The following is a 12,610-nucleotide window of genomic DNA, read 5'->3' as shown; positions in this document are numbered from 1 at the left end:
CACTGACAGATAATATTTTCATAAACCAAGATAAATTTAGTAAAATAAAAACTTTTCCTGTTAAGAATGGTCTGTCTGATCATGATGCACAGCTAGTTACATTATATGACATAGCTCTGTACAGTAATGCAAAACAGTCCTCCAGAATAGAACGTTCAATTAACGATTTAACAGTTCAAAATGTTAGGGAAAGCTTGCAACAGTTAGACTGGGATGAGGTGTACAGAGAACATGATACTAATTTAAAATTTAACCTATTTCTTGATACCTTGTGAGTATATTTGAAAACAGGTCCCCTAAAAAAATAGTGAAATATAATTGCAAGAAACCATGTAAAGGCCATGGCTTACTACAAGGATAAAAATATCTTGCAAACAGAAAAGGGAAATGTATCTTATAGCTAGGAGGAGTAATGATCCTGAAACAGTGGAACATTATAAAAACTACTGCACTCTGTTACGAAAAATTATTAAAAAGTCCAGAAGTACGTGCATTACGACTGAGATTAGCACATCTGATAATAAAATTAAATCAATTTGGAATATTGCTGAAAGGGAAGCAGGGCAACTGAGAGCACAGGAAGACTGTATTTCTGCTAAACACAATGAGTAGTTTGTTAACAAGAAGTCAGAAGTAGAAAACATTTTTAACAGTCATTTTTAAGTGTTGTAGACAAAATAGGACCCAGCTATTCATTAGAAAATGCAAGGCAGTATATGGAAGAGGGAATATCCATGCAATTTGACTAAATTAAAATTCAACTCTCCTCTCCTACTGAAATTAGGAAAATAATAAATTCACTCCAAAGTAAAAGCTCACATGGAATTGATGGCATTTCCAACAGAGTACTGAAAGGCTGTTCCCAACAAACAAGTAGGATTCTCAGCCACATATTAGTAGCTCACTGAAACAGGGCATTTGTCCAGAGAGACTAAAATATGTTATTGTTAAACCATTGCATAAACAAGGGGATAGATAAAATGTTAACAACTATCACCCAATCTCACTTCTGACAGCTTTATCCAAAATTCTTGAAAAAGTAATGTATTCATGAGCAGCATCACATATTTGTAAAAATGAGTACTAAGAAAATGTCAGTTTGGTTTTCAGAAAGGCTATTCAAAAGAAAATGCTAAAGTGCTTTCACTGATCAAATATTAGATGCACTGAATAACCAAACATTACCCATTGGGATATTTTGTGATCTGTCAAAGGCTTTTTATTGTGTGAATCATGAAATTCTTCTAGATAAGCTTAAGTATTGCGGTATGAGTGGGACAGTGCACAAATGCTTTCATTCATACTTAACTGGAAGAATGAAGAAGGTTCATATTAACAGTACAGATAGTCTTCAAAAACTGGTAGCGTCCTCTAACTGGGGAGGTATCAAGAATGGTGTCCCACAGGTTTCAGTCTTGGGTCCCTTATTCTTCTTAATACATATTAACGACTTGCCACTCTATATTCATGAAGATGCAAAACTAATTCTTTTTGCTGATGATATAAGTATAGTAACCACACCCAACAAGCAAGAATCAGCTGAGGAAATTGCAAATAATGTCTTTCAGAAAATGATTAAGTTGTTCTCTGCAAATGGAATCTCACTAAATTTTGAGAAAACACAGCTTATACAATTCTGTACAGTAAATGGCATAACACGAATGATAAATATAGACTATTAACAGAAGTCTGTTGCTAAGGCAGAATGCTCAAAATTTTTGGGTGTGTTGATGAAAAATTGAACTGGAAGAAACACATCGACGATCTGCTGAAATGATTAGGTTCAGTTACTTATGTTATTAGGGTTACTGCCAATTTCGGTGTTAAACATATCAGTAAATTAGCCTAGTATGCCTAGTTTCATTCACTACTTTTATATGGCATCATATTTTGAGGCAACTCGTCATTAAGAGAGAAAGTATTCATTGCACAAAAGTGTGTAATCGGAATAATAGCTGGAGCCCACCCAAGATCACTTTGCAGACATTTATTTAAGGAACTCAAGATATTTACAGTACCTTCGCAATACACACACACACACACACACACACACACACACACACACACACACACACAACCACACAGAAAATCTGTCATTAATAACCCATCCCAATCCAGAAATAACAGCAAAGTGCACAGCTACAACACTAAAAGAAATGATCATCTTCTCTATTCTGGATTAAATCTCACTTTGCCACAGAAAGGGGTGAATTATGCTGCCACAAAAATCTTTGGTCATTTGTAAAATAGTATTGAAAGTCTGACAGATAGCTAACCAACATTTAAAAGCAATTTAAAAGATTTTCTGAATGACAGCTCCTTCTACTCAATAGGTGAATTCTTAGATATGAAGTAAGTAGTAAATGTAAAAAAAAAAAGAATAGTTATTTTGTGTAAAGAAAACTTATATTAAATTGATACATTCCACATCATTAAGAAATGTTGTATTCTTTATCTACGGAACAAGGATTAATGTATGTATGAGCTGGTGGGGCCATCATTACGTCAGCGTGGCAAAACGCGCAGGTGCACCCTGGCGAGAGGCAAAGCAAGCCATCGCTTAGCTACAAGCTACATTCAATGATGTTATATTGCTCTTTCGATTACATATTGATACGGTGTGGATAAGAAAGAGACGTCACTGCAGTGATCGATATAGGTTCGATTACTTTCCTGTGAAACAAAGAGAATGGGAGAGTCACCACGATCTGCAAGTTTGTTCTCCAGTGTGTTGTAAAAGAAAGTATTGGATAGACCGCCAGTGACAGAGCACCACATGTTTCTGCTGCTAAAAAGGCGAGTACACTGTTCGTTTTTTGTATATTTTTATGAGCTTACTAGATTATTTTTACTAGATCATTTTTATAATTTCTTGCGTGTTCGAGTGCTTACTAGGCACAAGCTTTTATTTTAATAACAGTGTAGCATACAGTACTGCCATTGCTATCGACCCTCGTATTGTACAGGATTTTGTTTGTTTTGATTAGTGTAGCTTAGTGTCGGATAGACCGTCAGTAACAGAACACCTTGTGTTCCTGCTGCTTAGAAGGCGAGTAAACTGTTCATTTGTTGTGTTTTTTACGAGCTTGAAACAGGAGCGACTGCAGTAATGGACAGGTACTGTAATTGCTGTGTACGGATGCGAGCTGAGTTGGCGACCCTTCGCTCACTGCTCCAGGCTCCATTGGATTCTGTCATACAGCTTGAGGCTGCTGCCAGGGGGCATCACTGTGGGGGGTTGGACACAGGGATGCGAGAGATGTCGAGCATGTCCCATGTGTCCCCCACTCGGTCCGCTGCTGTGTCTTCCCTCGGTACTGCCTGCACTGAGGTTGACCTCTCACCCGTGGTTGAGGGAGAGATCATTCCAAAGTCTGGCAGACAGCAAAAAACTTTCTAAGGGGCCGATTATAGTGCCTCCTCGGTTTGTTGGACGAACAGGTTTTGGGCATTATCTGAGGCTGACAATGTCTCTGAGCCGGACGCAGTCGTCCACCCTGTTCCAGAGGAAGCTTTTTGGCCCGCAAGGTCTGGGCGTTCACAGAGGGTGGATCTGCTTGTAGTTGGGAGCTCCAATGTCAGGTGCATAATTGGGCCCCTTAGGAATATGGCTGTCAAGGATGGGAAGAAAGCCAGTGTGCACTCAGTGTGCATACCAGGGGGAATCATTCTGGATGTGGAGAGGCTCCTTCTGGATGCCATGAAGAGTACAGGGTGCAGCCAACTGCAGGTGGTGGCTCATGTTGGTACCAATGACGTATGTCGCTTTGGATCGGAGAGATTCCTCTGGTTTTGGGCAGCTAGCGGAAATGGTAAAGACTGCCCGTCTTGCTTGCGAGATTAAGGCGGAGCTCACCATCTGCAGCAGTGTCGACAGAACCGACTGTGGTCCTCTGGTGCACAGCCAAGTGGAGGGTCTGAATCACAGGCTCAGGCGGTCTGTGACGTGTAGGCTGCAGATTCCTTGACTTGCGCCATCGGGTGATGGGTTTCCGGGTTCCGCTTAATAGGTCAGGAGTCCACTACACACAGGAAGTGGCTACATGGGTAGTGGGGTCTGTGCAGAATGGGCGTCCATCTAAAAGGGGGCAGGTAAAACACAGTAAGTTAGTTGTAAAAACGATCGGTATTGTTGTTGTAAATTGTCGTAGCTGTTTTGGGAAAGAACCAGAGCTCCAAACCCTAATAGAAAGCACTGAAGCTCAAATAGTTATAGGTATAGAAAGCTGGCTAAAGCCGGAAATAAGTTCAGCAGAAATTTTCCTAACGATCTAAAAGTATTCAGAAAGGATAGATTAAATAGAATTGGTGGTGGAGTATTTATTGCTGTCAGAAGTAGTTTGCCTTGTAGTGAAATTGAAGTAGATAGTTCCTGCGAAATAGTATGGGTAGAGGTTATATCTGACAATCGGACTAAACCGTTAATTGGATCTTTTTACTGACCCACCGACTCAGAAGATATAGTTGCTGAACAGTTCAAAGAAAACTTGAGTCTTATATCAAATAGGTACCCCACTCATACAGTTGTAGTCGGTAGTGACTTTAATCTGCCCTCGATGTGTTAGAAAAATTATACGTTTGAAGCTGGCGGCAGGCGTAAAACGTCATCCGAAATTGTTCTGAATGCTTTCTAAGAAAATTATTTTGAAGAATTAGTTCATGAGCCCACCCGCAGCGTAAGTGGTTGCGGAAGCATACTTGACCTCTTAGCAACAAATAATCCTGGACAAATAGTGAGTGTCCTGATAAATACAAGGTAATAGCTGCTAGGTTGAATACTGTAACTCCTACAACCACCAAAAAGAAACGCAAAGTATATCTATTTAAAAAAGCTGATAAAAATACTCTTAACGCCTTTTTGAGAGAGTCTGCACTCCTCCCGATATGATCGTGTATGCGTAGAAAAGTTGTGGAATGATTTCAGAGAGATAGTATCGACAGCAACTGAGAGATATATATCACATAAATTAATAAATGATGGTAATGATCCCCCATGGTACACAAAACAGATCAGATCGCTGTTGCGGAAACAGCGAAAAAAGTACGTCAGTTTTAAAAGAACGCAAAATCCCCAAGACTGGCAAAGTCTTGCAGAAGTTCGATATATAGAGTGTACTTCAATGCGAGATGCTTTCAATAATTTCCACAACTCAACTCTGCCTCGAAATCTGGCAGAAAACCCAAAGAGATTCTGGTCATACATAAAGCACACCAGTGACAAGACGTAATCAATACCTTCACTGCGCGATAACAACGGTGAATTCACTGATGACAGTGCCAATAAAGCAAAGTTATTAAACACGATTTTCCGAAACTCCTTCACCAAAGAAGACGAAGTAAATATTCCTGAACAACTGCTCAGATGAGAAACATACAAGTAGATATCATCAGAGTAACGAAGCAACTTAAATCACTTAATAAAGGAAAGGCCTCCGGTCCAGATTGTATACCAGTCAGGTTCCTGTCAGAGTATGCTGATGAAATAGCTCCATATTTAACAATTATATAAAACCACTCGCTCACAGAAAGATCCGTACCTAAAGACTGGAAAATTGCTCAAGTCACACCAATACCCAAAAAGGGAAGTAGGAGTAATCCATTGAATTACGGGCTCATATCACTAACTTCGATTTGCAGTAGGGTTCTGAACATATACTGTATTCGAACATTATGAAGTACCTAGAAGAAAACGATTTATTGACATGTAGTCAGCAGGGATTCAGAAAATATCGTTATTTCGAAGCACAACTAGCACTTTATACTCATGAAGTAATGAGTGCTATCGACAGGGGATGTGGAATTGATCCCATATTTTTAGATTTCCAGAAGGCTTTCGTCAACGTTTGTAGCACCAATATCGACTGTAAGTAGTGTATACTGTATAATTATGTGTATGTAACTATGAAGTGGTTGTTCTTTACTAATGAAGGTCATTGATTTGTCAGAGAGAAAGTGGAAGTTTGTAATACATGTATTATGGAAACTAAAATAATGTTTAAAAGTAATGAAACTTTATAAAATATTTAAGTTCAGAAAGATAAATTGTACTTAAAAAACTGGTTCATGCTTTGTATAGTATAAAAGTTGTAGGGAACCCCCTCCGCTAAGGAAGTGGCCTGGCGTCCGTTAACAGATGGATTTGGCGGTCGATCTGGGCGGCTACTGGGAGAGCACTCTACGCAGTCAGTGGCTAGCCGTTGTACGGTTAACATCGAGGGTGCCGAGTGAGGCATTTGAAAGCCAATTTATATTGAAATTGCCTCGGATGTGGTTTCGGCTGTTGTATGGTGCTCTTGTTATTATGGAATGGCTCTAAGACGAGGATAATACGACGTCAAGATGAATTTATAAAGAGCATTCAACATGAAGACCAGATAGCCACCATGTGCTTCCCACCACTACTGCGCCACTGCTCCGCCAACTTCAGGAACTCAGACATGTATCATAGTATGAACCAGTATGTTTGTGTGAGTGGTTTTCAATAACAATTCCGGTGATATAAACATGTGTTTGAACCTTAAAATTGTTCCGATCATGAAATCAATGCAGGATCCCATCCTAAATGTGGAGAAACCGAGTATTCTGTTTCTAACCAATTAATGGTTTGCTTCTGTACTAAATGTGCTAAAGTTTAGTGCCAAAGTGTGTAGTGTTACCATAAAACTACCTGTTTCACAGGTAATGGATAAGGCACACAAATGGGACCCATTTGAAAAGTAATTTTGCTTTGATTTTTACCATGAACTATTTCCTGAAATTAATTGGACTTAATATTTAAATTACTTGCTTTAAAGTATTAGCGTATAAATTACTTCAAGTGCGATTAGAAATCTATATTGGCAAATTGCAATTTGTTTCGGAAATAGTCACAGAATTAGCCTGGTAGACAGTTTCAGTTTATAGGTTCCCACTATACTCTTTTCTATTACAAGAAAGGTAATCTAAATATTGGTTTTGCTAAAGTAATCTGAAGCATTTCCATAAAAGTGTGAGTATAAAAAGTGTCTGTGTAATGTTATTTAACCCCATTTGTGGTGTCTATATGCTGGTTAAACCAGGTCTCTTGTCATGCCGAAATTTGGTCTGCTGAGGTTTTTAGTAACATCCTAGTGCTAAGTTAGCTATTGATTGCAACAGTAACTATAATTACTACGAGTGAAATTACTTTTAAATTTCCTATTATTGCTGATTTGTGTAAATACTAACTACTGCTAGCCACTACTCAGTTCGTCCGGTAGTTGCATGTATTCATTGCACAATTTAAAAGGAGTGTTAATGAAAGTCAATTTAGTAACTCATATTCATTTTTCTTAAACCAAAATGTTTGAAATTATGGTGCCTAATTAGGCTGGCAACCGTTTGTTATTTGATTCACGTGAACTTCACTACCTTCATTACCTCCAAAATAAAGCCTTTCAGTTTTCTATTAACTGTTCGATACCCTCTACCAATTAGATCAACTTACAGGCAAACATCAAATTTCTCGCAGAGGATAACGCTAGCTTGCAGGCGAGTGTTACATTTGGCGCGAACTTGCCACTGTCGTGTTATACATTCCTCACAAGCATCTTCTCACCGAACTGCGTGCCTATGGAATGTCGCCTCAGTTACGGGACTGGATTTGTGATTTCCTGTCAGAAAGGTCACAGTTCGTAGTAATACACGGAAAGTCATCGAATAAAACAGAAATAATATAAACGTTCTCCAAGGAAGAGTTATAGGCCTTCTATTGTTCCTGATCTATATTAACGACGTAGGAGACAGTCTCAGTAGCCGTCTTAGATTGTTTGCAGATGATGCTGTCATTTACCGCCTTGTAAAGTCATCAGATGACCAAAAGGAATTGCAAAGTGCTTTAGATAAGATATCTGTATGGTGCAAAAATTGGCAATTGACCCTGAATAAAGAATGTGTGAAGTTATTTACATGAGTATTAAAAGAAACTCGCTAAATTTCGATTTCGCGATAAGTCACACAAATCTGAAGGCTGTAAATTCAACTAAATGCCTAAGGATTACTATTACAAATACGCTAAATTGGAACAATCACATAGATAATGTTGTGGGTAGAGCCAACCAAAGACTGATTCATTGGCAGAACACTTAGAACGTGCAACAGGTCTACTAAAGAGACTACTTACACCACGCTTGTCCACCCTATTCTGGAGTATTGCTGTGCGGTGTGGGATCCGCGTCAGATGGGACTTACGGAAGACATCGAAAAAATACAAAGAAGGGCAGCTCGTTTTGTATTATCGCGAAGTAGGGGAGATGGTGCCACAGACATGATACGTGAACTGGAGTGGCAATCACTAAAACGAAGGCGTCTTTCGTTGCGACGGGATCTTCTCATGAAATTTCAATCACCAGTTTTCCCCTCCGATTGCGAGAACATTATGTTGGCACCCATAGGGAGAAATTATCATCACGGTAAAATATGAGAAACCATGGATCGCACAGAAAAAATTAAGTGCTCCTTTCTCCCGCGCGCCGTTCGAGAATGGAATGGTAGAAAGACAGTTTGAAGGTGGTACGTTGAACCCTCTGCCAGGCACTTTATTGTGAATAGCAGAGTAATCACGTAGATGTAGATGTAGAAACAACGAAGATATTCTCTCAGCGAAAGACCAGTTTGGTGATACCGTAACTGTTGAATGTTTGACTTTGTTGACGGAGCCACAACCTCACTTCTGTTTACAGCGCTTGCTTACCATTAAAGTGAAGTCCACGAAAGTGATTTTATGTTTTGAGAACGGATGAAAATCGAATGGGGTGAAATCGCGACTGTCCAAGCGATCGTCGGTGGCAGTCAATCCAAGGCGTGGGCTTGTTGCTGATGTCGTCTCGCTCGTGTGTGGCCTGGTATTGTCATGCTGAAGGAGGGAGTGCACCGTGTGTGGACGAATTCGTCGATTTCGGAACTCGATTTCAGCAAACTGTTTCTCACGCACCAGCATAATTACTTTACACACAGCCGTGTTACAAGCTACAGTTAGGAGAACTCTAGCGGCAGGAAGCTGCAAATATGTGGACATGAAGAATAACAATGTAAAATGTTAATAACGATTGTTTTATTTAAAAAAGCTTTAAGAGTCTTCGCATAAGGAATTCGGAGTCATTTGCTTTTCAGTATGCCATCGTATTTGTATACATGTATTGTACGAATATCTAGATATAATTCTGTACAGGCATCATGCATGTTTTTATATACAGTTATACTTTAGGATTCTGTGTAGTTTTATTTCGAACTTATCGTTGTAAATAGGAACAGTTTCGTTGAATGCCAGTTTTCCGTGAGAGGGTGGAAGTGTAATTCATCATGTTGCAATTTTTCGTCGAAATTTACATCGTATTTATCAAAACACAGAATGTGAAACACATAAATACCGGAAAACAAAAGAAAAAGAAACTGTCACTGTGTATTAAGAGAATGAAACAGGAATATCAACTCTCTTGTACAGAAGTTAGTTACCACCTGCGTTACGAGGTACAGTAAAAAAGTAAAGGTCATTTGCTTATATTTGAATGTTGGCAGCTCAGATGAAATACAAACCAATGCAGCGCAGTCTATTAATTTTTTGCCGAGACGCAAAATTAATTCTTTGAATTCAGTACTCGACTAGTTGTCGATTAAAGTAAACAATGTCTTCGATGACCTGCCAGTTGCGATGTGAGTGCTGTAATTTTTATTTTAGTGATCAGAAGGATCTATAACAACCCAGTTTTATTGAGAACTATGCTTAGCTTGTAGGCCTACACTACAGAATGAATGATTGTTAGACAATTGTATGGGGAATTTCGAAATGGATGTACGAAAGTGTACGACGAAGAGAAGACATATAAAATCGTGATTTCGGTTGATTCGTGGAACGTAGTTAAACAATTACAGTTGCCGTGTACTGTGAAATTCTCACCAGATAATGTAGCACCATTCAAATTCAACGGCGCCGGATGAAGGCCAGGGATAGTATTCCACGTCAGCAAACGTCTACATACCATAACCCGAACCACCGATCAGAAAGGATAAAACTCAGCATTTCGATTAGAAAATTTTGAATCACCCGCCCTACCGTCCCTGACTTTGCAGGCAGCGCCAGTAGCGCTTTCTTATATTTGTAACAATTTCTAGACGGACAAGAGTTTGAAGATGACGAGAAACTGAAGGCTACGTTTATCAACTGGTTCAGTTTCCTGGGTAATTTTATCTACGTAGTGGGTCTCATGGAGCTGTTGCAACGTGCTTAAAAGTGAACGACGATTACGTTGAATAGGGGAAGCCCTACATTTGTGCGAAACTAAACTCACCAAAAAGGCTTTCTCTAGCGAATATATTTTTTATGGCTGAAGAATCCGACTGCTTATGAAGTCCCACTTACCACAAAACTCATGAAGGATAATCGATTGTTAGCCACTTCTAATAAAGACAATAAAACTGAAGTAAATTTGGTGAGGTAAACGTTTTAACTTGACAAAATCCTACCCGAACGATCCTAGAAGGAAACCACACTTTACCTATAGGATGAAAGAAAATTACGTGAAATTTAGACTCTCACAAATGGTGTTATAATAAACTTAATTTTATTTTCTGTGTAACTGATTTAGAAATAATTAACAAATCAATAAAACCCATAGATCTGTGAAATGTGGCACCATCACAATCAAGATGGCAAACGTTTAGAGAAAGACGTTTGTTACTAGCCATTATTGTCACATTGATCAAACGACGTTTTCTGATGGACATGTACAATATGTATATAACTGAGGAGTAAGATAAACCACAGAAAACTGTCCATTTACACAAGCATACAGGAAAATCGAAACAGAATGGATGAACACACCAACTCCCGTGCTAGATCGTGAGGATACTGACTTAATACGCCGAAAAAAGAAACAGCTAATTGCCTAACAGAACTAACACGTTTTATTTCATGTGTCGACGCTCAGAAAACTTATCATAGATGAATGCATGTAAAAACTTACAATGTGAGCTTCAAACCACTAAAAGATTTCAGTGGAAAGAAATTCATTTGTCGCTAACTAAGAAGGACGTGTTGAAACATTGTACAGGAATGTTGTTGTTGTTGTTGTTGTGGTCTTCAGTTCTGTGACTGGTTTGATGCAGCTTTCCATGATACTCTATCCTGTGCAAGCTTCTTCATCTCCCAGTACCTACTGCAACCTACATCCTTCTGAATCTGCTTAGTGTATTGATCTCTTGGTCTCCCTCTACGATTTTTACCCTCCACGCTGCCCTCCAATGCTAAATTTGTGATCCCTTGATGCCTCAAAACATGTCCTACCAACCGATCCCTTTTTCTAGTCAAGTTGTGCCACAAAATTCTCTTCTCCCCAACCCTATTCAATACTTCCTCATTAGTTACGTGATCTACCCACCTTATCTTCAGCATTCTTCTGTAGCACCACATTTCGAAAGCTTCTATTCTCTTCTTGTCTAAACTATTTATCGTCCATGTTTCACTTCCATACATGGCTACACTCCATACAAATACTTTCAGAAACGACTTCCTGACACTTAAATCTATACTAGATGTTAACAAATTTCTCTTTTTCAGAAACGCTTTCCTTGCCATTGCCAGTCTACATTTTATATCCTCTCTACTTCGACCATCATCAGTTATTTTACTCCCTTAATAGCAAAACCCCTTTACTACTTTAAGTGTCTCATTTCCTAATCTAATCCCCTCAGCATCACCCGATTTAATTTGAATACATTCCATTATCCTCGTTAATGTTAAGGGAATGTTAAGGGATTGATATTGTACCACGTGCAAGATAATGTAATTGAATTACAGTCCGTTTTCTATCCGGTTGCAGGCTTCCTGAGCACAGGTGACGAGGTTGTTCCTGGCAACGCTGGCCTCAAGGACCAGCAGCTGGGGCTCTCCTGGGTGCAGAGGAACATCGCCAGCTTCGGCGGGGATCCACAGCTTGTGACGCTCTTCGGTCAGAGCGCTGGAGGGGTTTCTGTTTCACTGCATCTCATGTCACCTGGATCTGCAGGTTAGTAATTACTTCCAGAGATCAGTTTTAGCCACTGACAGTTTGTATACATATAGGGGACACTCAAATGAAAATGAGACACATGGTAAAAAAGTAAATAAACTTATTATTGTTTCAAGTAATTCTCCATAATTATTAATAGTTTCATCCCACTGGGAATGTTCATGGCTGCCTCCTATAATGAATCCAGTCCTGTCGGACCTCTTGCTGGTTTACCGAAAAGCAGCGACACCCTCTACCTTTTTTACCACGTTTGAACACATTGTTATTTGTATATTATGTAACCATGTTTGTGAATATGTACTATTATTGCGGGTTGTCCGGCACAGTTTTTCCGTAAATATGATTTTCCGTCTATATATCGATATATTCTCAAACTTAGATCTTACACTATGCTGGAGGACGACGGTTCAATCCCGCGTCCGGCCATCCTGATTTAGGTTTTCCGTGATTTCCCTAAATCACTCCAGGCAAATGCCGGGATGGTTCCTCTGAGAGGGCACGGCCGACTTCCTTCCCCATCCTTTCCTAATCCGATGGGACCGATGACCTCGCTGTCTGGTCTCCTTCCCCAAACAACCCAACCCCCA

The 12,610-nt window shown here is 39.5% G+C and overlaps 1 protein-coding gene across 1 annotated transcript in view; it reads left to right on the top strand.

Moving 5' to 3' along the window:
- Positions 1 to 12,610, top strand: part of LOC124607326 (acetylcholinesterase-like) — a 141,542-nt gene that overhangs the window by 47,972 nt on the left and 80,960 nt on the right. Inside the window, exon 4 of the mRNA XM_047139627.1 lies at positions 11,835 to 12,020. Within this exon, the coding sequence (XP_046995583.1) occupies positions 11,835 to 12,020 (186 nt within the window). The remainder of the gene's footprint in view (positions 1 to 11,834; positions 12,021 to 12,610) is intronic.

The sequence above is a fragment of the Schistocerca americana genome, chromosome 3, assembly GCF_021461395.2.
Source record: "Schistocerca americana isolate TAMUIC-IGC-003095 chromosome 3, iqSchAmer2.1, whole genome shotgun sequence".
In the NCBI taxonomy this organism is placed as follows: Eukaryota; Metazoa; Arthropoda; class Insecta; order Orthoptera; family Acrididae; genus Schistocerca; species Schistocerca americana.
This window is presented reverse-complemented; position numbering and strand designations above follow the sequence as displayed.